This window comes from Platalea leucorodia (assembly GCF_965183815.1).
Source record: "Platalea leucorodia genome assembly, chromosome: 1".
In the NCBI taxonomy this organism is placed as follows: domain Eukaryota; kingdom Metazoa; phylum Chordata; class Aves; order Pelecaniformes; family Threskiornithidae; genus Platalea; species Platalea leucorodia.
The window spans coordinates 95,644,368-95,670,192 of NC_138823.1; the positions used below are offsets into that span (position 1 = coordinate 95,644,368).

At 38.9% G+C, this 25,825-nt stretch overlaps 1 protein-coding gene across 1 annotated transcript; it reads right to left on the reverse strand.

Moving 5' to 3' along the window:
- Positions 1 to 6,195: 6,195 nt before the first annotated feature.
- Positions 6,196 to 24,516, reverse strand: EEF1E1 (eukaryotic translation elongation factor 1 epsilon 1). Its single transcript, XM_082325144.1, has 4 exons — positions 24,380 to 24,516; positions 22,795 to 22,995; positions 15,078 to 15,173; positions 6,196 to 8,187 (listed from the first exon to the last, which is right to left on the reverse strand). The coding sequence occupies exons 1-4, from the start codon at positions 24,479 to 24,481 to the stop codon at positions 8,047 to 8,049; spliced, it is 540 nt and encodes a 179-aa protein (XP_082181270.1). The 5' UTR covers positions 24,482 to 24,516; the 3' UTR covers positions 6,196 to 8,046.
- Between the last annotated feature and the right edge of the window lie 1,309 nt (positions 24,517 to 25,825).

Genomic DNA, 25,825 nt, shown 5'->3' on the forward strand with positions numbered 1-25,825 from the left:
CCCCAGGTTGGTTGGTTTGTTGGTTTTTGTTTCAGGAGAAGAGGCAGGCATTCAGATAAAGCCGGTTGCTTCTGGGTGTCGCGAATATGAATAGCAAATGGTTGGACTTGGCGGTCTACAAAAATTAAAGAGCAGTACTCTATTTCATAACTATTTTAAAAAAGGCGAAAAAGACTTAAAATCCCTATACATCTCTTTTAAAGCCCTCTGAGTGTGTCAGGATATTTTCAATACACTCCCCCCCCCCCCCCCCCCCCTAAATTACAGTATATTAACTTTCCTCTGGGATTTCTCCTTTTTTTTTTTTTTCATGCTACATATACTCAATAACTTTCAGAACAGCTTGATCCTTGTTTAGGCCATTGCCTCTATAGTTTTTTTACACATCCTTTTTACTTGCAGTACATCCTGCACTGCTCGGTGTCGTACAGTCAATGAAGGAAGAACTGGACCCCAAATTGGTCTGCTGCAACCTACAGTGGACTTTTTTTACTGTGTAAAGCTATTACAACAGACAAAAAATGATCCTATTATTAAATTCTGTGTCTCATCATCAAAGCTCAGAAACTGCTCACTGACATCACTGTAATATTTTTTTTGACAATACATATCGTCTTCTAAACACAGCCTTGAAAATTAAGGAATTGGTTTTGTTGGAACAATCTCCCCCCAAATCAGTCAAAATATGGTTAAAATCTGTTTAAATAAGAAAATGAATCTTACATTGGGAAGCATTCAGTACTTTCAACTAAAGTTGTTATTATTAAATTCAGCATAAATATATAACCTAAAATTTTTTTTCACTCCACTGTTATACGCTAAATAGGCAATTATTAGCAGAGATAAGAATCATCAAAAAATACTGTTTTCTTTCACATATTTTTCCCCCTCCCAAAGTAACCATCTATTGCAAACTGTAGATCAGTATTTATATTTTTCCACTTGGATCCAAAGCACGTGAGCACTTGACAATCACCAGTAAATTACATTAGTGCTCATATATTAATAATATCTGGAGGATATTCCAGCTGGCTTGATGATCACTAAGAATTAGGGGTAGAATTGTTCAAATGCTAATTTTATCCCCTTCCAGTCTAGCTGCCATCCTTTCCTAGTCTCTCCCTCAGACAAGTTATTTCCCCCTCTAAGCCCTATGCTCCAGCTATCTTTTTATTTGCTAAGGAGGGAATCCTGTAGTTAAGGGGGTTTATAACTACTGCGTTTTTAGGAAAGAATTTTTACGTCATGAATAATGTCAGGTTCGGAATTACGGGACTGCAACAAGGGCAAATCCTGTGACAGATAAGTGCATTGGTTTCTAGGACTACTGTCCTGAAACCATTTCTTCTCTTCGTTTGAATACTTTTTTTTTTTTTTAAAGACTATGCTTTATTTGCTGCATTTATGCCTGTTTTTTTCTCCCGTGCTTACTCTCACTGGCCCATCAAGCTTATTCTCAAAACATATTTAAAGAAATGAAGAAGGACTTAAAGAGGTGATGGCTATAAAAGGACAATACTTGTGGAGCCCCTAACCTGTCAGTTTGCAGGAAGTAGTCATCAAGTCACAAAAATATGGAAATAGCTATGGCTCGGAGCATGAAAATCAACATATGTAGTCATCATGTATTTTTTTGGAAGATAGGCTAAACAACCTCTGTCACTTTTGCCGTGCAACGGAACCCGCTTTCTCTTTTAGGGATCACCCTGCCGCTTCCCATTAGCGTCAGCGGCACTCCGAATTGCAACATCTTCCGATGAACGTGCCGAGTCCTGTCATTTCCCCCATAGGCCGTCTAGCGAGGATAATCCACTAAAGGATTGTTTCACCCGAGTGGCGGGGTACGAGTCAAGTGCCGGCAACAGGCAGGGAAACCCAAACCTGTTGAGGCAGACGTCTGCCGAGACGGGAGGAATCGGAGCGACGGCCCTTAAGAGGGCGAGGCGGGGGACGTGCTTTGCGCCAGCAGAAGAGACCGAGACCGCCATCGTGATGGCTGGAAGTTTGCGGGCCGCGATGCCGATGCTGGCCAAAGCAGGCCCGGGGCTGCGCTGTTTGGAGGAGTGCCCTGTCAGATTAGCCGCGCGGCCACTGTACTTGATGCTCAACCCGGACAGACAGGCCTGCCAGGCAGAAACTGCTCAGGCAGATGATGCTAGGGACGACAAAAATTATCCACCGCAAGACTAAGAAGACAGATGACACCCAGCAGGAATGGCAAGCCAAATCTGCCGAATCTGCAATGCAGCTGGCTAGCCCGAGGCTACCTGCCTCTTTGAAGTGGAACAGACATCACCGACGAGCTGTCAAATTAGATCACCAGCCTGGAAACGCTGAAAGAGATTTAGTTCTTCCAACAGAGAAGGGAAAGTTTAATAGATGAAAATCTTCCTAAAGGGGCCAAGGTAGCGTGGGGGGGAGGAGAGGGGAATCCTTCAGATGCAGCAACGATGAAAAATTACTCACCTCCCGCCTGCCTGCAGAGTGAGAGACGGGGTGCGCGGCGTTCTGCAGCAGCCGCGGCGGCTGTAGTCACCACCAGCACGGAAAAGAAAGGCCACGCCTGCAGGAACCTGCACAGAGCAGCAACAAGTAACCCTCGCTACAAAATCAATTCCCCCCGCCAAATCTGTGATATCTCGATGCGTCACCCTGGAGCTGGGCTCTGAAGTACTATAAATCTAATATTCGAGACGTGCGGCGGTGGGATACAAAGACCCAGCCTGAATCCGAAAGCTCGGCGCAGCAGAGGCACGTGAAGGCATCTCCCCTCGCACGTCTTTTACAATAAAATTCAAGCACAAAAAAATGTGCGAAATACAATTCGGTTTCGATAAATCCAGAACAAAAATTAAGCTTACCAAGTGAGTAAGCATGTGCTCAGGTGCATGGCGAATATGAAACCTGGCGTTTCCATTAGGGACAGCAGCAGCACGATCCAATTATAGATGCAAAGAAGAAATACTGCTCTTAGGGGGAAAATATTAAATGTATTAATCCATTAAGCAGCTGCATCGTTGCAATTACACTTTGAAGTTAAAGACCATGAAACACACCAAAGATTAAAAGTGATAAAATTGAAAACCAAAAGAAAAAAAAAAAAAATCAAATAGGCCTACTGATCCATCTTCTCAGCAAAAAAATAAAAAAAGAAGTAAAAAATTACATATGAGGCTCTGTATACACATACAATTATAAAATCAATTTATGGCCATACCAAGGCAAATTTACTTGGAGAAAAATCATCATAATGTCTCTATTCCCATCTTCAGCATTCATGCAGCAGACAAACCATGAATCACCTGCAGAGATGCAAACGTAAGATGCTAGCAGATCAGAAAGAATATGAACCAGACGTCTGAATAAAGAGCTTACACTGGATTTCTTGATAATGATTTCATAGGTGTTATCTATTTATTTTCATCTGTCTCAGCTAATCCCTTTTTAAGTACCTTGTCCTTGTCTCTTCCAAATCCACAGTACTGATGAGCAGAGTTTTGATCTTCTATTGCTTTTTAACCAAGAGGAGAACAAAGATGCCCAAGTCCGAGAGCTCTCATCTGTAATGTTACTTGGGTATATTTTATTTCATGGACAAAACCGTGTTAACACTTCTAAGTCACATTTTCATATAAAACAGTTAACATACGTGAGTGTCTTACTTGGACCAGACTTACTTGTCTTACTTACAAGACTTACTTGTCTTACTTACTTACACGAGTACTTTGACTCGTGTCCATCTTAAACCTTAGTTAGTCTCAACTCCCTGCTAATAACCCAGGATCCACACCCATGCTGAAGAGTCTAGATTACTCTTCCATCAGCTATAATTATAATTGAAGAGAGAGAGAGAGAAAGAGAGAAGTTGAAGAATTATTTCATCAAGATACTTCAATGAGCTATAACACCTATTGGGAAGCTTAAGATTTACATTACAAGAAAATAAGTTCCCCATTTCTAGGCCTATGTTCTTAGAAAGATTCAGATGGTAGTAAGAAATTCCTGAGAGAAGGGCTACTTCAGTTTTAAATATATTTTGAAAAGGGTAGGGTAGGCTATGGAAAAGTATTATAAGAAAAAAGAAAAAAAAAAAAAAGATTAAAAGGATGTGAAAATACCACCTCTTCCAGGCAAACGGCTCAGCTGCTATAGCTATGAGACTTCACTGTCCAATTGTTGGGCCTTCTACCCAAAGAATCTCTGGCAATTCAAGAGGTGCAAACTTCTTGAAACCAAGCACTGACTGTGGATGGGCAATGAAAAAAGGTAACAAAACTTGCTGGACTGGACTGTTTCAGTTGTTAACCAGATGTGATACCTCCTAACTTGGTTTCTGTGTGGAAAAGTGGGATGCCAACCTGGTAGGTAAATCACTGATGACATAAAAGGAACTCGACAAAAAGCATGCCATGCATTTAAGCTATCATAAAAAAATTCTTTACAGTTTTGCTGCTGAAAAGCTTCAGTTCCATCTGAATGGTCAGGTTTTCTTAGTACCCAGGTCTAAACTGGAACTAATTTTTTTTTTTTTTTGGTCAAGTGTAATACGGATCTTCTCAAATTTCTCATTCCTACTCACTCTCCTTTAATCCCATATTAAACCTGGATTTTTCTATAAATCGCTGTTGCCCAGTTATAAGTCTCAGTGCAAGAACTGCCCCTAGAGACTTCTGACGTCAAAGTGAACTCCGACAGCTCACTTGAAAATGAAGTTAACACATACAAAGACGACTAAAAATCATCAGCACATTTCTAACGTATCCGAGGAGATACTTGAACACCTGTTTCACCCTGGCTTGTCTGCAAGCCGTGGCCATCTTGGCAGCAAGGGGAAAAAGACAAGTCAAAGTGGTAAGTGTAAGATTTCACTGAACACTTACAATTATCATATTTATTTCACTGCTGAATTCTTCAGTTGCTGAAAGGTTGTCAGGCAGCACTATCTCACCATATGGCAACAACCTCAGTCCTAGAGGCACATACTTAAAAGACCATAACATGTCAGGCCCCTTGAATAAATTAGATAGAACAATTATGCAAAATAATAATACTGCAATGATGAGATACATTAACAAATGAGAGTGTCACTGTTCATGAAATGCTGTGACAATAAATTCCACACATCACTGTGGCCATCATCATCATCAAACTGCGAAGCAACAAGAGTAAAACAACATCACAGTATTTACTGTGCCCTTCAGCAACTGAAATTTTAAGAAAGAAGGGGGTTACAAGGGAGGAAAAGTCACTTTTACTCATGTTCAGTGAAAGTATAAAATATTGCAGAAACAGAAAGACAAGTGGTAGTAGCTTTTAAAACAGTAGAACCTTTACCCGCGCACTCTCTTTAAACAGACATTCAATGTTAATTTGAGAGGTCACGTACAGTACACCTCATTCGTAAATAATACGAAGCATCACCGTAAAAAAATGTACCTCATACAATCTCAGATCGACCAAGCTACATTTTTATGATTTTTCAGAAGTTTTTTTTACAAATTTAGTTGTCCTTGGTGATCAAAAGGCATTAGACAGAAAGGGGGAGAAGAGAGGAAATCAATACCATCTGGTTTTCCCAGTCATCTCTCTAAAGGCAAAGTCTCAATTCATCCTTCTTTGCTTTTAACCCTCTACCCCCTTAACTTTCTCCGTGCAGGGGAGAGAAAATTGAAATGCTCAAGTTAGCATATGATAATGACCAAATGCCTTTTCGATAGTATAGAGTTAAATTTTACTAATCCACTTATAAACATTTCATCTTTCTGTTAGCTGAACATTTTTTTTTTTTTTTTTACATTTCAGCAGCAAGTAACACTTTTGTTCTACACCAGAGAAAATAAAACTGGCACAAGAGGCTAGGGGATACTGCAGCAGTAGCATGTAGCCACCTTGAGAAATCCTGACACTTGGAAACAGCGGCTGTTTGGGATTTAAAAAAAAAAAAAAAAAAAAAAAGACACTTCACAGCATCATCCCTACAAAACTTGTCTGAAAAGACGACAGTATTGTTTTCGGCAATATTTTTAGCTCTGGTTCCATTTCAGTGTTCTTAGCTGTAACATAAGCTGCTATTTCCATGGATGAAGGCTTGCACATACACTTTACAAAACTTAAATCATTCTCATTTGCAATAGCATATATAAAAACAAATGATCTGTAAGATGAATGTGAAACTTCCCCGAACCCTGACCTGATGATTCCTGCTCATGCTCCCCTTCAGAAACAAAAAATAGTTCTGATAGTAGAATTTAGTAGAAGTGTAGGTATTTTTCTAAGTCTCATCATCACTTGCTCCCAGCCATAAGTGGGGCAAAAAAGCAAACTCACTTATATACATATTACTAAGTAACAAATGTTTGAATAAACTGGGAATTAAGCGTGCAAGTACTGACAGTAAAAGCCGAAGCCCTCAGGTAGTCAAATATGAGAAGTCTGGAGTATGAAGTTTGTAATGTACCTTTGCACTAAAGCCCACTCCACAATTCTTGAGCAGATCTCAAGGTTTCAGCAAGATCTTCATAATTAAGTACACAAGGCCTGCTTCTAAATAGCAAGGAACAAGAGTAACTAACAGGAAAAAATGGTAGAAGCTGAGAATTAAGCCCGCTGGGAAACAAAGAGAACTTTTTCAAACCGAACAAGAATATTTTCATTTTTAACAATATAAGACATTCCTAAAAGTAACACTGTGTGCCTGTAAACCCTCTAAAGAAACTACGTATATAGAGAAAACACCTATTAAAGAAGCTGGAATTGTCCAAGTTAAGCTTCCTTACACAATTTTCTTCTGTCCTTTTATGTTAGGATATATTTTAATTACCTCATCTCATTATCTACCTACTTTTTTCCTTAAGGCCTTGTAACATTCGAAACGCTCAAACAGCTATCCAAGATATCTCTACCTTATGGGGTGGGAGGCTCTTAAAGTAGCACACAAGTTAAGACAAAAGAACAGCTGAGAAGTCATTTGCTGAACACTGTTGTAGAAACCAACACAGAAGTTTATCAATTAAAATACCAAAATATTTTTGTATTTCCTTCAGTGTTTTAAAACAAATGTTAACTGAATTGTGCAGAAGGTAATTACCCAACTGACATGTATCCTTAGGGCATTATGTTAGCACTTTTAAATTTGTTAAGAATAAAAATAGAGGGACCGCATTCTACAGTGAAATGACCTGTCCAAATGTCTGACTCAACAATAGTGTCTTTGGTTTTAAAAGAAATTTTAAAACATTGAGAGTGAACTTGACAGACTAGCTCATTACTATCTTAAGTGGAGGGCGATTTTTTTAAATTTTTTTTTTTAGGATCTTGAAACTTGCATTTGCACTTGTCTGGAAATACCATATGAAGCGAGACGTATGCAAAGTCTTTAAAAACGCTAGCTTTGTTACCCAGTTTGAAAGAAAACGCTTCTAGAATCAAAATAGAAGTCTGTATACCACAAAATGAAGTAGCAAGTGAACTAAAATCTTCACTTTCTTTACCGAAGAAAAATTTTAAAAAGTTTCACAGCCAAATTAAGACTACAGTTTTAAAATAATTTATTCAGTCACATAAATACTTTGTAACATTTGCATGTTCCCTTTTTCACATCCTTGGCACACAATATAGCTCTTAACTTTTACAAAACTAGTGTAAACATCCATGGAAAATAAAATGAAAAGAAAGCGGGACATATGTAAAAATTCAATAAATAGCAGAAGGAGTTAATAATTGAAGGAAAATAAGTAATTTTTTCCATGTAATTACCCTTGAATGTTTAATTGAAAGAACTTTTCATTTTAAAAAAATAGTGAATTAAAACTCAATTTCCATCTTTCTACCATTGCTGCATTTAATCAGATACATGATACAATTCTTTTAACTAGTTCAAATTCTTGACTGAACAATAGCAATTCAATGAAATTGTATTATTTGAGGGATCAACAGTTTTGGTTCACATACAGAAGGTTACAAACCAGTATTTGCAAGTTAGTGGTTTTTGGACAGTATAACTTCTAAACTCCTGAACACCCTTCCAATATGACATTAAGATTTTCCTTAATGAGCATTAGTGTATAATCTGTTCTTGATAAAGATGACATTAGACAGATGTTGTCGAACACCTGGGTAATGTTGAATGTGGTTGAACCAACGAGACACATTAAGGTATTTCTCCTTTTCTTGCACCGTGAGGTCCACCTGCATGGGGAAGAAATAATACAAGGCACTGCATCATTACTGTCGTAACACATGGTAAGGTAAAATACAAGTGGATAGTTTTACAGCTGATTTCAACTCTCATAAAAAGTTGTTAGAGTCCAGCAGTATTCCATCTTAATTTCGCCTATTAAAAGTCACAGCCCAAAATATGTATTTACTTTTAGTTTACTCAAATGAACAGACCTGGAGGGTGGAATATACATTTGCAGGATAGAGAGGCGGAAAAGGGTGTTAGCTTGCTTGAACTTAATGCATCTATTCTTGGGGTTCGCATACAGCATTGGGAGGGGCGGGGAAGAGTTCCACAACACACACAAGTCTTTCACATTAATCTAGCAGGCGCCTCACAGGCAAAGTGACTACTTTGTATTTCAAGGTGCGTTGTAAGTACAGGAATAAGTTTTTCTCAGACAATTTCAGACTGGATAGAAAAATTGAAAGTTGTTTTCATTTTGAGCAACAGTCATACAATAGTTACTAAGAAACAGCATAGCTTAACACTTAACTGTTCCGATGTGCTAGCTCACATTATTAAGATAGCAATAGCATGATTCAAATTACTACAGCAAAACAAACAGGAAACCTGTCCACGCTTCATTAACATATTTAAAGCACTATGACTTAATCCTACAGTTTGAGGTCCTGTTGTTCACCAGAGTTCTTTAGTCAACAGCACAGTTACTTGCTTATTTTAACCCAGATCTAAAGAGCTGCAAGACCAGTCCGGAAGAAGCCTCCAACCGTCACATAGCTATTGCAACAGCTCCTTGCCACAGGAATTGTGCCTAAGATTAATGAGAAGCTTCAAGCCTACCTTTACTTTTATCAGAGGACTGGCTCAGATAAAGTCATCTACAATTACAGATCTTAACTATACCTTTCATAGTCTTCCAAGTTCAAGTCAGGAACGTCCTCAAAGCTTCACTACAAAGTCTTCTATTACTTCAGAGTCTTTCAAGCCAGCTGTAGAACAACTATTCCCATCCTGTATCACCTGTATTACTGCTTCTTGATTAGCAACTCTACATCTCCTCATTCCTCTGTAATGAAGTTACCTTATCAGTTTAGACAAAGATCTGTTTCCTCACATTAGCCTACTACAACTGAATTACAAGTGGGGTAGTCCTCAAAACAGACTACAAAAACTGCATCAGGACTAAAACATGAGCTTTACATTAACTACCCTATCTTATCTCACCAATACTTAAACCAATCACTGCAGGATTCACCTCACTTCATTTTCAGTTCACTAAGTTAGCCATCAAGCTTAACTCAGCCATCTTGACAACACCTGCAGCCAATGAAAAAGGGCACACCTGTAGAGGATAGTTTTAGCAGACAAATCACTAGCTAGACACACCTAATATTTTTCATGTTTAGACTTCTAAAGCTAATCAAGGTTAATCCCCTCCTCAAAAGCTAAGCAGGTGGCATATTCCTTATATGCCTTGTTCGACACACACCAGATTTCGTGGATAATGCAGCTTCATTGCAAATTTGATCTTGGGCACTGGACAGCTGGAAACAAATATGGTCCAACAAACTTTAAAGAAGAGGAATAGGAAGAACTATACATACTCATTTACTCAGCTGTACGAGTCAAAAGCTCGTGTTTAAAACTGTCATGTTAAATTTCACGTCATGACACACCAGCCCTTTTGATTTCAAGAGCTGCTTAAAACTGCTTCTCCTTACTGTTCTCTCACACAGCCCAGCACTTGGCTTCAAACTGGAAAGCTTTAAACATGTAGAGGTAAAAAGAAAATAAGGAGATATATATATACTAGAAGATGAACCACTGGAAAAATACCAAGGAAGAAGAATTTCAAGGAGTTGCAGGAAGGAATTCTAAACCAATGCCACATAGCATTAAAGCTCTATGAACAGTAAAGTTAAAACCATAGTAACTGTGGCAACAAACGAGAAGCAGGGGTCTTGCAGCTGCTCCTAACGCCAAGTAGCTCTTCTTCCGACAGGACTCACCTGCCAGAACACAAGCATAGCACCACACACGTATTTCCACAACAACTTCTGCAATTTTGAACTCTTATGAACCCCAGTTCAGGCAGTATGAGAAAATCTGCTTTTCTTGCTGCTGGCATGGAAATGTAAACACTATTCCTACAGCTATATAGTCTAATAGAAGTACACAGACAAATCAATTAAAACACAGCCACATCTTATTTTTGCTGAGCTAGAAACACAAGAAAGTTAATTGGCATTACCGAAGTGGAAGAGAATAACACTGATAAGGGGAAAAACTCCGGAATTTTTAAAGGCATTAAACAAAAATTGGAAGCTAAAATCCATGTGGTACCATTTAGGGGAAGATGCTTTTGATCACCTGCAGTTTGTTATAATTAATGGTACTGGGAAGCTGGTGCTTGGTATGAAGCTGTAGAACAATTTACAAAGCAACACAGAGCATAAGAGCAACATGTGTACTCTAAGGCCATCTAAAATTACTGAAAGTGAAGAAAAATATTTAAGGATGAGCAGATACTAAAAATACTGTCACTAAGTTCCGTGAGTGTTGTACACTTAGAATTATAATTACAGTACCCTTTCTCAATGTCTTTAATGGGTAAGCACTTGGTTATGAAAATGCTGAACTAAACTTCAGATTTTGCAGCAGATACAGTATTTCCTCCCCATAATTTTATACTGATAATTCTCAATCTTCACATTTCTCTGACATAAATCAACAATGAAGTCTGGAAAACTACACTAACAGAATGGAGGAGGACTAATGAAAACACATCTGAAGGGCAAACCAGACAGTTACTCTAATAACAAAACCCCTTTTTGTACTCTAGGCACAAGCAGCAAGATATTTTTACTTATTTACATAATGTACTTTATCAGTGAAATATATTAAAAAGCACTTTGTGGCATGCTCTACTTTTTACTCTGAACATAACTCTTAGGTTAATTGTTTAGAGATCACATCCATGGCATTTTTTACAACATTTTGTTAGATGGGTATTTTCTGTTCTTCCTCATTAAATTAGATAATTCCCCCAAGTTAAGAAAGGCTGCTGTTCTGCTGTTAAAATAATTATTTGCTATTAAAGCAATTATTTTAATACCAAAGAAGCAGACACTCAATTTGACAGGCTTTTTTTTTGTGTCATGGAAAAAAAAGAAGTCTTATTCTTCCACCACAAAGCTCACAAAGGGTAACCCAAGCGGTCATCACACAATTCAACTAGAAGAGTTTCTAGAAGGGCTATAAATACACAAGCTTTAATTATATTTGCTTTCAGTAACATTGGGGATGCAGGCATAAATTCCCACTCCCAGACCCTGCATGGGAAGTCTAAAAATACCTGCCTACATCTGAAGTTCTTCAGGATAGAGAAAAGGATAAGATACTACCTCACTTTTTAAATTTAGCCTTTAGATATGAGGGAAAGAGAAAACAAAAACAGCTGAATGGTGTATTTAATGAAATACATGTACTTTCACACAGTTTTGACTAATTTTCTGCTGTTAAAGGAACATACTTAAAATTAAATCTTTTCTTTAAAGTAAAACTGTTTTTTGTAATTCCGTTAAGTACCATTTCCAGCATCGTTCTTTAGAAGGAAAGCTTGTTATCCCAGTATTAAGAAAAGAAGCATATTAGTGAATATTAACAAAAAATCATGGCAATCTGTTTATTACAGGAAATGTTCATTACGGAAAAAAATAACTGGAAAATAAACTAGTATTGCTGTCTCATTTAGTTCAGTATTAGTAGTTCTGACCCGAGGAGAACAACTTTGTTTTGTACTTGATTTGACCCCAAAATTTTGACTGAGGCTTCTTCCATTTGCAGATATAAATTTCACCCATAAGTTATTTTCTAGACCTTATTAAAGAAATTTTCAAACTCAGACTTACAGATTTGAGACTACTTCTTTGGTTCTGACAAAATTTTTTGAAGTATAAGAACAGATCAACCTTTGAATTGATTATTTCTCTTAAATAGAACTGGACTTGTGCTGTTTGAAAATACTTAATAATAAAAACATAGGGAAACCTTTTTATTTTAAATAAAAAAAAGTGATATGAAAACAAGTTCATTACCACAGGGGGAATTTAGTGCTTACTGATTGCCTGAGCTATCCTCAAGCAATGCTTCCAAATTCATGTTTTCTCTGCAATCTATCCTTTAACCTAGTAGAACTTCATTGTTCATCATATTTATCCGCATATGTATTTAAGTAATCCAAGTGTCTAAAGACAGCAATATTTATATTACATACACAGAGACATGGAATTTCATACAACAATGTAAAGCACAAGGACTGAAAAAGCTAATTTAGACAGCTGGTATCAAGCATTACACTTTTTGGGTGTTTGTGACCTATATTATGATGCAGAACAACAACGTATAAAATTTAGTTCCTGCCTCATTATTACAGGTCTGTATTCTAATTAGTAGACTGAAAATAGACTCGGTCTGCAAGAAGCCTGAACACCACCTCTGAATCTGACTCTTTCTCATTAAAATACTAATTCCTTTCCCACAATATGGATTTTTGAACACATAGTACTATTGTGCTTATTAAGATAACTAGAAGGGAGAAGAAGAATGAAAGAAGTTTAAAGTTTTAATAATACTTGGCTCATTCAGGACAATCATGGTATGTCACTAATATTTACAGTATTCTATTACTAATGTCTGTGTTAGCATGTAGTTGTTAGTCTATCAAAAGCAGAGAGATTAATCCTAAAGGTCATTATCAGTACCGTTTTCAGATCAATTTTCTAGACAGCTTGATGGACAGCAAGAACTGTGGGTCGTGTCATTGTCCCCGTCCCCCCGCTGTGCCTCCCATTTCTACCTCCTCTCTTGAAGGATTATAGGAAACATTTATTGATATTTTGCACAAGGCTTAGCTGAAACAGTGGTGGATATGACAAACTGCTTCCCCAGACCACATCATGTTAAGAGATGCAGCAGTTTTCCCTGCCCTCCTCACCCCCAAATCTCAGGGCAGAGAAGCAGCTCTGGACATACTCTCTTCTCATTGCAGGAAAAATAAAAATAATTTAAAAAACCCAATCACAACAGGATTCTACAGTTCAAGATCTTACCTCTATAGTTTAGTACTAATATTAATCAATTCTGAAACCTTCAAAATACATGTAGTTCCTAGCTAGTAGCTTCTAGATTTTCTTCTTTATTTAGGATAGCCACCCCATTATTTGCCCTTTATACCTTTCCAATTCAGAAAATTATCTTCCATGAAGTCAAACATTTCAGAAACAGATGCTGTACTATAAACTTGTCCCAAGTAGTCTGGATGGTTGCAGGCACCCAAGAGCACCAAGTCATTTGTTTTTACCATCTGTTCTATTTCCCAAAGCAATAACTTGTATTTTTTCTTCTTGATTAGGTGGTCTACTCTAGAGCAAACTCTAAATTTATAATATGCTTGATTTTCCCCTGCTTAAGTTTAAAAAAAAAAAGTCTTATTTGAACTCATACTCTCTTACAGCATATACAGTCATATTTTTATAAAGTACTATACGGTTTTTCTATGTCTACATATCGTATGTGAAAGGTAACCCATTCTGACACTCTAGTCAACACATCTATCCTACTACTCAAGATATTTTACAAGGCAAATATGATTTAACAGAATTAATTCTAAGTGACTTACTCTAACATGTTTTAAAAAACCTTCCGAAATGAAGCCTCCCTTCCCTCTCCTCTGCTTGACACTCTCTCATTTGAACTCTTACTCCCGGACAGTCAAGATACATACACACAAGTTCTCTCTCATTTTTGGTAGTATTTCATTACTTGATCTCCCCCCCACCCCCAGCCTCCCTTTTGGAGTGTAGCACTCTTCAACTCTTCTCCCAGAGCCCTGCTTTTAATTGTATAAAGTAACCATTCACCCAGTTGATTGAATTCACTGATTCTCAGACACACATGCATTTTTCAGAGGCATCTTTTTCTGATTATCCCCTCCCCCCCAATTTTCTAATGTAAAACTGACTGATTTTATCTTCTCCCAAGAATTTAGCAGACCTTTTTGTGTAAGTCCTTTGGTTTGTTTAGTAGTACCCACTCCAGAGAAGGACGGCTCATTTACAACCACATTCCAGCCACCAAAATACAAATAACTTCTACCTCCATCTTTAAATTACCACTTGGGGTGCAATGATTTGTAATCACCTCAGAATAAACCATGAGCTGACTACAAAGAATCTCACCATCTTCTACACTCAGTACAAACTTTTATTTTTGTTCTGTTTTGTTGTGGGTGGTTTTTTTTTTTTCCCCTCCTAAGCACCAGCTCCCCATGTTATTTTCATATTCTGTATGTTATCAAGTCTTATCGTTAAGTGTTGAAACACAAATGACATTTTGTTATGGCTCACACTTTTATATGCATTCATCCTTCAGGAACTTAATTTACGTGCATCTTTCATAGCACCAGCAGCATTACTCCAATACTAACAAGGTTAGTACTTTCAGTTCTGACATGTCCTTTCAGTTTCATTTATCTGTTTTCCCATGTAGTTCTGTAAGCAGTCATGTTTCAGACTTGAACAGATAGAGTCCTCATACCTAGAAACACAGGGATAGGTATCATCCTTGTTACGTTACACAGAGGAAACTAAAGCATTCTGGACACTACAGACAATATACTTCTTTTGACAGATCCATAGCTAAATATTAAAAAAGTAAAAAATGAACAACTTAAAAACAAGTTTTCTTTGAAGTTCTTATAAGAAGTCTCTCCATTTTTGTTCTGTAATTGTCATTGATCAATTCAGTAGGTCAGCTTCTACAACAATAAACTGCCCTCTAGATAAACAACAATTATGATAGTTGTATATATAAAAACAACGCAAATAACACTCACCATGACATGATGCAATCCATAGTACATCAAAATGTCTGCTAAGGTAAAAACGTGTCCTGCAAAGTAGACTTTATCTTCAAGATGCACATTAAGATCCTAAAAAGGAAAAAGTCATTACACTGCTGTAGTATTGACTTTGTAAGACAAAATATTAAGGTAATTGTTAAAAACAATAGAACACTGCCTCTGGAGACCATGCACATAGAATAAACGCCAGCTTTAATTTATCCCAACTCAGCAAAGGAGAAATACATTAAAAGAAGAAAAAATTCTAAAAAGTGTCAAGATAATAAACTAAAAAAAAAAAAATCATAATTCTTTGACAGCAAGAATTCAGTAAAATTTAAATGTTGGTCTCTAAACAAAGTGCTAGCCAGCTTGCTGCTGGCACATAATTTTTCATAATTCCCCACTTATATCCACTCAAATTTGTGTAAATACAAGTGTGATTTATTTTACATATTAAGCTGACTCCACTGAAATACTTTCAAATCTGTCTTTTTGTGGCTTCAAATTACTGGAATTCAAAAATGCAAGAGTTGGGTATTTTTTTTTATTAGCGCATTGACTCAGAAGCACTGCTGTTATACACTTAACATTTGGTTAAGTGGAAAATGCAGTCCTATGATCAAAGGAGAGTATATTGCTCTTCCAGCAGCAGCTTCTCCTGTCCTCCAGGACTCAATGCAACCGGTCAGCAAGGTTCTGGAACAGCAAATGTGCAAGAGCCAGGGAAACACAAAGGGATAGTGGGGTGGTGGACAAAAAACCTTTCAAGCTCAATGCCAGAAACTTGATACCCATCAGCTGGTATCATTTGACACCTGCTTTTATTAATGTTGGAATTACTGCTACCAATTCTTAATGACTGATACTGTCAATTCATTTGCTATCTAAGCCCATATGAGGAGAGCACTGCTTCAGCATTTTAAGATCATCTCTCTCAACAATTCCATATCAGAGGCTATAAAGGAGAGTAGTAGAAGGCTTCCATTTCAGTTCAGTGTATAAATATTTCAAATTTGTATTACTGAAAGACCCCTTTTCATGGCCCTTTGTACGCAGTCATTCTCTGCGCGAAAACAGGAGGCTGACAGACTCACTGTTGCTCAAGTGTATCACTTCTGAGAATGCAGGCATCACTCATCAGCTCTACCTCTTCACCTGCCCTTCCTTTTCTCCATATCTTACCTACTTCTCATCCAACTTACACACCTTTCTGCCCCCTACTTCCCTCTAAAGAGAGAAATGTAACAGCAAACAAAATTTGCAACTTTAACCCCGATCCCAGCACAAGCAAGCTTTAGTTTTATAATATTATTTTCAGAAATGTAGAAAAACAGTTTAGCAGCTTTTCCTTGGGTTTTGAAACTCTCCCTGTTAGTATTCCTCTGCTGGTTGAAAAAACTCATAGTAAATGCACTCCTTTTTCCTCAGAGATCTCCTTAAGCCACCCACTCCCCCCAGCCCAGAAACAGAGGTAAACAGCTTAAACATAACTAACATTTTTCAAAAAGTCCCTGAAATAATTTTTCAGTCTCAGTTACAGCATGTTCCATTTTAAGACAATCTTAAAAAAAAAGTCTAGGGCAAGGAGAAGGGGGTTAATAATTAGTGAACAATTTAAAAATTACATTTAGCCTTAAGCATATTGCAGGTTTTTGTGGTTCCATAATTTTACTGATATGTAGTTATCCTACAGTGCATACATAAAAAAAACAAACCACAAAACTAAAATGCTGATACTTTAAGACATCCGACCTTGCATTTGAATTTGACAAGTTTGACTCCGTTATGCCACCTTACTATTTCTTTGATAACCTCTTCATGACAGGACTCCTGTACTTCTGTAATATTTAAACATCCTCATGTCTGCTTTGATTTCTTTTATTAGAGCAAATCAGGGAAAAATATTAACCCCTGCATAGTTAAAATTCTGTAAGGTCATCTGCCCCTGGCTATGTAGCTTCTTTTCTTTAGACTGGTTTACTGCTTTGTTCATGTTAGTTAGCTCTCAAGTTACTTTAAACATGTAACTACAGTTCCGCAGAATTTCATACACACAACACAGGCAAATGCAATGTTAAGAACAAAAAACTTGCAGCAAGAAAAAATATCTAGAGATCTGCTTACTAGAAAAAAAAAACAAACCAACAAACTCGTCTATTCTGACACAGATTCTCTGACCAGCACTTTTCATTTTGATTGACCAGAAATTCAACATGCATTATAATGAAAAGTAACACAACTGAAATGATATACCCCCTCTACCACCCCCTTTCTTCTTAGTCTAGGCTAGGGAATCAGGATTTTGTAAAGTAAAAAGCTCATTATCTCTGAAGGTACAATCAACAGAGTTATTTCCCTGCTCAAAATTTTGGATTTCTGTATCAAAGAAGTTACGGCATGCTAATTCTTAGATTATTTATCTTCAAGAGGTAGGCTAGTTTCTCTGCAGAAATATTGTCTGCCCAGTTATTCAGGATGGGTTAATATCATACAAAGATCAGTTAATATCATACAAAGAATAAATTTGTTCTTTGAATATACTGCACATGTATACTCAAAATATTAACCAGTAAAAAAATCCTAAAACTTTAAAGGCAAGGTAAACCATTACAGCATGAACAATTATTTATTCTGGGTCATCAAATTTTATCAAGTCAGTTAACTGAGCAAATTGAATTTGACAAAAATGGTTTAGTTTTGGATAAATTATCATTAGTCTACAATTCTGTCTTTGAACATATACTTTCCTCCCATAAAATATAGACAGATATTCTGATTTAATTTTGTAAGTCAAGCTAATTTAGAAACACCGCAGTACAGTTTTTTTTTCCACGTGCACTAGGCACATTTAGTTAATCTTGCCTCATGGGTTATGCTTCCCATAGGTGATTATATTATTGGCTAATGGCCAACTGTGTTAAAATTCCTGAAAGTCAAGCTTTCTTAAGTGACCACGGTATTAAACTGAAATAGTGTTCCTACCCTGGAGAGATTAATGAAAATATAAACACAAAACTGTATTTGAATTTCATTACATCCAGGAAATTCAGGTCTGCTGCTGTCGCTTGTATCATTGTCTTTCATATACTGAATGTCACTACTTAAATTGATTACGTATATACAATCCCAATATTAAAGGACTGAAATAGTCTTGGAAGTCACTTGTAACTATATGCACTTATTGTTGCAATCCCTCAGGAAACCCTTTCTCAAATTTCAGACAGGTATTTAAGGCATAACTGCAGTTTGATGCACTAATACCCATTGAACAACTGCAGCAATTCAAATTTGGGTACAAGGGGGGAAAAACCAACGGAAAGAAGAGATGTTGCATTATTTATGGACTAACCGATGGATTTCCATTTGCTTGTTCTATGGAAAAAAAAAATCCAATTTACAGCCCGTATCTATAGTGACAGCTCAACACATCCCATTCACGGCACACTTCTGGCTACCCCACGGTATCGCTTACTATCTTTTAAGTATGCAATCTAATTGCCTGTAATCCAATTCATCCATTAAGGCGACTGAATCCCTTCCAGTCACCGCACGTTGAGACGGCAGCTCAGATAAGTAACAGTTGCTTCTTACAACGGATCTAATCATACTCCGGTTTTGTTTTACATATTTTGTCCACAACACCGCACTGCTGATGTATGTACTTCTCTTACACACAGAAGCACATCCTTTCAGTCAGCAATATTCTTGAGGTCATTTATGCCCTAAATGCCTTTATATCGCACCATGCAAAGACAAAGAGCTGAACACTCAAACACCCCAGGCAAGCCTCTGACAATGCAGAACCCAAGAAAAGAATTCTGCATATCCAAGAAAAGCAGAATTTCACTGTTGGGGCGTAGCCATATTTTTAATTCTATTGCAAGGCTTTTCTGTCTAACTGGCAAACTATGAGCTAAACTGGATCTGGAAGAATATTATATTCAACATACTGAGTTTCCTGTAGAAGACAGAAGAAAAATAATCAACAAATGTTGCTCAAATAATCAAAATTCAAACTTTTACACCTGTAAGTGCACAAAAATATCCTGGTGCTAACAGAAGAGGGAGAGAAGTGAACATGGAAAGTCAAAGTTTAAAAAACGCTTGCTAGACAAGCTTGCCAAAGTGGGTAGGCATCCCATTTAGAAGTCTGTCAAAGAACAGCATACAAGAACTGTGGATTAACAGTATGGACAGAGCATGGATTAACCTGCTTACATATTTGTGGAAACAGTAATTTTTCAAACAAGCACATTAGATAAGAATTGAAGCTCTCTTATTCAGATTTCTAATTGGATTTCATGATTACAGCCAGACAGAACAGGATGTTAGGACAAAACTAGCTGAAATCATGCAACATTTTTTTGTATGAGACACAAAGTAGTACAAAAAAATCTTGGTTATAATTACCCTTCAGAGACTAGAGATTTCTACATTTCTGTGGAAGCTTTTCTGTGAATTCAAGTACAAGCTCCCAGTTATTTACAATATGCCTCTGAAGATGGGGTGGGGGGAAAGAACCCTCAAGTTTTAGATATCTAAAACTGACACAGCAGAGACATTCAAATCTCCTGAATGGAATTCATTACCATCTAAGTAGACATTTGGTGGCACAAAAGTTTCATAAAGGTTCTCAATTCCTTCCCAGAAGAGTAGAAAAACTACTAATTATCAAGCACAACAACTCAGTAATTTTCAGATCTTTTGCTATGCAGCTTAATTTACCACTAACCAAACATCAAAAAAGCCAAGGAAAATACTCTCTCACCTTGTGGAAAAGAAAGTTAACATAATGCATTGGATATTATGTTGTCACCGCTATTGACAGTCATCATTCCTACATAGCTGCTGAAGAACAGTCCAGAGGCATTGCTCCCATTTATTTTGTTCAGTATAGGAGCTCAAATCAAAGTTAGACGAAACCCAAAGAGCGCTTTCATTGACCGGTTCTGAACAGTATGGCATTTGCTCTGAATGAATATAAAAAAGCTGGCTGAGATGGTCTGACTACTTCATGATTGTTTTCATGCCAAGTAACAGCTTTAGTCAACATGTCAGTAAGAACAATTTAAGAACATATTTTCCTAAGGCTAACAGAAACCCCTTCCTGTTCAAATTAACAAACATTAAACCGATTATTTACTGATGTTTTTCAGAACCACATCACCTCAGTTAAGGGTTAAATAGAGGCAGCCTAAAGTTTATAGCAGAAGCGACTGAACTGTTTTTGGTGCAGCTTATTATAAATTGTGGCTCTAGGCTGCAACTGTCCCAAGACTGCCATTGTGTATTCCAGACACGTCGTAAAACTTACAATCTCAGACTTGCCTCCCAATTTTAGTTTTTCTTTTTTTCACCCATACTCCCTTTTGGCGCAGTATACTTTAATGGTAGGCTGCGTCTTTTTCTGATTAATCACGGTGGCAAGAGAACAAATTAAAAAAAAAAAATCTTAATTGCTATACTATGAAATTATTAGTGCTGGAACAATTCCAGAGCAGCCCTATGTCAAAATAAATTCTGGCCATTCAACATCTGCTAAGAAAAAAAAAAATCCATAGGAAAATTTTAAAGTGGTAATATCTATTAGAATATACTTAAAGGCAGAGATTCTCCCTCAATGACACTGACTGTTTCTCAGCAAGGAAATTTTGGTTTGTGTGGAAACACTTGATCTACCCACAAATTTGTATTTCAGTACATTGTCTTTTCTACACTGCCAGTGTTGCTAAGGCTAAAACTGAAAACAGATACCAGCTTCAGCATGAAGCCATCATATCTCTGTGTCTAGCTTTAATACTCAAATGCAGTTCTGCAAATACCTGCTTTGTCAGCACACACACGTGCGTATCATCACTTAAGCCATCCGCAGCAGATGCATTTTGTTATAACAAGACAGAAAACTTGCTTTTGGCTTTTATATGATAAAAGAGCAAGAAATGTAAATAAAAGTTGGTTATTTATACTCATATGGTCTTCTCACAGTTTGGGAAGGAAAAAAAGGCATCACAAGTTTGTTTGGAAAACAACTGAAATTCTTTATGTAATATTTTTTTAAAAAAACTTTATGACAAGTAAGTAGAAAAAAGGGACCTCTGAGGGCCATGTAGTCATACCACCTGTTCAAAAGTACAGCTAAACCTGAAGTTAAATCCTGATTAGTCAATGCCTCCTTCAACCTAGTTCTGAAAATCCCAAATGGTAGACAGTTTTCATGCGTTATCTGTAGAGTAACCATGACTGTAAAAGTTTTGATAGCATTTGCACGTAGAAAATAAGACCAGAGATGTTACAGAAGAGAAGCAATATAAACAAACTCATGCTTAACCAATGGAAGATATTCCATAGATTCAATGAGATGAAGAAAATTCAGATTATCTGGGGTGTAAGTGAGAGAAATGGTTCTTTCACGGCTTTTGGCAAATTGATCCTGGTAAAGCAGGCATGATATTCCAAGTCCTCAAGATCAAGGAGCCTGTCAGTTTGACAAGGACAACAGACTACTAACAAGGTTTTGCTTTGCACCATTTTAAGATGCAAGGTTTTCCTTGATTTTAAGTAACACGGTGTGTTAACTCTTGAGTACTGCTTCAATTTATCATTGGTTTCTGCAATAGTTCTAGTTGACTCAAGACCCACCACACCTAACAAAATTCAGAAGTATTAATTAACTCTCTGCTAGCCTCAAGTAAAGTCAACCTTCCTAATACCTTGCAGCTCACAAAGCTATTTCTAAACCCAGATTCACTAGTAGCACTGGGCATTGTGTACTTTCCATCTAAAACATACTTTTAAAATTAGAAAAAATAAATACTTTAAAAATTGATCGAATTTCACTGCTGTTTCATATACACTTAGTAAACAGAGCCCTTAGCACTTAACAGTGTAAAGCAAATATTCTCTTCAAGCTCTGTTCCCACGAGACTGCAAAAATACTAATTACCAGTCACAAGGAGTAAGAAGGGAAATAGAGTAAGTTTTGCTGTCTACTCCCTGCCATCTGGCTGCTCAAGTAACAGGGCGACCTTTGAGATTCTCTTTTCTGCTTCCACCTGTTTAAGAGGAAGTAAGCTTCAGACTACAAGAAAAGTTTAATACGCCAGACCAAAGCCTCCATACAGAGTAGCTTGATGTGAAGGGCAGTTTTGCAGAGGTTCCTTTATGATTTCACTTTTCACACACAATTCTGTCCCGTAACTCCTTCTGGTATCAACACCAATTACCACAACATCAAGTACGGCCTGTATTCCATAATTACCAAATCAATAGGAATAGCTCTTAAAAAAAATCAGAGCAGTGTTATCTTGAAATACAAGGCAACTTGTTTATAACTGAGATTTTATGAAGATTGTAAGAAACTGGTGTCTTCCATGGCTAATAAGAGACTAGGCAGCTGAGCAATCTCTAAACTATCTGGAACACCCTGGGTAGTTTACAGCACTACAGCCATAAAACACTGTAAAAACTCTGCTTCATATATTTTACAGTTTAAGCTGTTTTCCCTCCTGTTTCAGGTTGTTGGGGTATTTTTGTCAATAAAAGTGAAAAGCAGCAAGCCGAATAAAAGCCAGTACTTAAAGATACTGCCAACTCTTTAGCGTTTGCTCAGTTTTATTAATTGGTTGTTCATACACACATTAGCACTGTAACCTTCTTCAAGTTCTAGTCACTCCAAAATTCAGTGGCAAGGTAATGAAGTACTCCTTACCTTCAGAATTATTCTAGTATCTTCTTTACTAGAGCCTCCATCTACTCGAGTCACTCTATATTCCAACCACTGCTGAACAACAGCTTTCTCTTCTGCAGTACTTCCAAGCAGTTGGTCTTTCTTAGCCTGTTTAACTAGGTGGGCAGCTATGGTCATTAACCCTGTCAGACCAGGACCATTGTTTGTTTGAAGAACAGGAACCTAGAAGGGGAAACAAAAGTGTAATACCAAACAACTCATTCAAAAAGTAGTCCCTGGAAGAATAGCTATTGTTTTTTTCTAGACCCTCAAAAGGATCTTAAAAGCAATATATCAGAATTTAGAAGTATTCATACTAAAGGTAGTAACAGCAAAAAAAGCGTGTGTTCTCTTTTTACTCTTTGGAGTGGTTTGTTTTCAGTTTTTACAGAAGAAATGTATTTAACACATGCACATTGACAAACCAAGACACCTTTAGCTCCAATCAATCAAATTCTGTCAATATTAGCAAGAAATAGTATTGCTTGCTCTAACACTGGCAGAAATTTTATTAACAAATTTTTAACTCATTTTCAAATTCAAGACTCTGACTTAAGACTGTAAAGTCAGTAGCATCCAATTGCTCTGAGCAGGTCGCAGTAGCCAGACTTACTGAAATGCTTATTCATACTTACTGTTCTATTGCCAAATACTCTGACAGAAGTTAGTAGTTCACTGGTATCAGGGGAGGACAACACAACATACCTCTTGTTTTAACCGTGTATTTGTTAGTGACATTACCGCATGTTAAACTGTGAGAAAGGAAACTGAACTGCTAAGAGTCAGAAATGAAGTGAATGAATTGAAACTCACCGCAACAGACTACAGCCCATTCAGACATTTACGACATCAAATGACAGAAGAGAAACTGATTAAAACGCAATACTTTTTTTTTTAAAGTGTCTGACCACACAGAGAAGCCTATCCATGTTCAGATTTAATTAATGTAAGATGCAAGCTGAAAGCGTAATATTCATTTTGCAGCTGTACCAAGAGTCTTTGACTACTATTCAATTTTTCCACTGAATGTGCAGTCAGAAAAACTACAGACAAGTCCAGTTACTTGATTTTTCAGATTTATGCTTTACAGTAATAGCATTAAAATACCAGTTGGGTTGTTAAATAATTAAGGAGTGGTGTAAGAACAAGTACGTTTTAAGCCGACATCCCTCCAATGACACAGGATAACCTTTCCACAGGCAGAGGGAAGAGGGTTCCAGAACCTGCCAGTAGGTAGCAAGGCCCTACAGCCACAACTGAAGGCGGGTGGCAAAGGAAGGGGTTGAGGGAGAAAAGGTGAACCCCCCTGCTCCAGGGACAGAGCTGACCGTGCGGGGATCCGCGGCTGAGGCCCGCACAGGGCCCGCCCGCCCCGGAGAGCGGGGGGTGGGAAGCCCCCAGCCACCGTGGCACCGGGGGTGGGCGAGAATCGTCGGGCGGGGACGGCGCAGGGCCGGGACGGGGAGGCGGGAGGGGAAGCGGCGAGGTCGGAAGCCGTTGGGGAAGGGGGTTAGTGGACGCCCGCGCACGCCGCTGCCCGCGCCCGGCCCCTCCTCGCTCCCTTCACCTTCCGCTCCCCCTGGACGCCGTACTTGTTCCCTTTCGGCAGGCCCAGCAACTTCTCCAGCAGAGCCAGCTCCTCCGGCCCCGGCCGCGCGGCAGCTGCCATCTTTGGCGGAGAACCACCTGGCGATGGAAGGGCAGCGACAGCCGCCACCTGACAACAACCGCCAATCCCATTGGAAGACGGGACCACCGCGCCTCCACAGGAACCGCCACTGCTATTGGCCTGAAGGAGCCGGCCAGCCAATCAGACGCTCGGCGGGGAAGAGCGCCGGATCCCTGAGAGCGCATGCGCAACCGCGGACTGGCTTCACCGCCCACACGGTGTCTTGCGCATGCGCACGCCGGGGGCGAGACACGAGGGGGTTAAGCCCCGCCCCAGGGAGTGGCCTCAGCCGGGGGGCGGGGCGAGCCTGAGGGGCAGCGGGCGGCGGCCTCCAGCCGCGGACCGGCGGGGAAGCGGCGGGGAGCATCGGGCCGGCGGCCTCCTCGCCGCTCCTCGCCAGGCCACGGGCGGCGGGGGCCGAGCAGCTCCGCGGCTTCCCAGAACAAGGCGCTCCCCGGCCCGCGCCCGCCGGCCGGCCCTGCCACAGTGGGTTCATCGCTCCCTTTCCAACGGAAATAACGGCTGCTTGCTTCCCGGCAAGGGGCCAGATCTGTTGATGGCTTTGTGGCCGTGCCTCTGACAGAGGCAAATAAAAGGAGATCACGGTGCGAGCCGCACGCAGCCCTCGGTTGGCAGCGCTGCCGCCCGGGCCTGCGGTTTCTGGGTTGCCGGAGGCGCGCAGGGGCCCCCCAGCAGCCAGGGGCTCCCCGCTCTCGGTCTGCTGGCCGGCCCGCTCCCTCCCTGCCGCTTCTGGCTTCGGTGGGTGGCTTAATGCAATTGCAACGTGCTGTCTTGTGGTGCATCTGGGGAATAGCGTCAGGTTAACCAGACAGGCGCCTCTCTCCCTTTGCTCAGGTTTCTTGGGAACCGAGGCTGATGGCAGCATGCTGCCTAGCCATCCGTTTACCAGTCCTGCCTTCCTCCACCCCGTAAATTTTGAGCTTGTTGGCCAAGTGTAGCCAAGTTTAGCAGAGAAGCTGAAGTTTCGGAGAGAACTACGTTACTCGAGATTTTGTGAAATGAAGGAAGGAAGTTCACGCAGAACCGAGCCATTACACGCGCCGATCAAGAGCATCAATGGAAGAGGAGGCATAGAAGTACGGTTAAGAAAAGCATGTTAATGAACCATGGTTAATGATAGTAGTGAAGTTAAGAGATAAAAACCACAAAATCTGAGCTGGCCATGAAATATGCTGACTTAACTGCACATTAGTGTATTTGAGGTTTGTTAAAGACGTGATTTAATCACCTTTCTAATTGCAGATATTCTGCTGCAGATATCATACCTCTACTTCTGATCAGAAATGTTAGAAATTAAAACAATTTTAGATCAGCAGATCTATT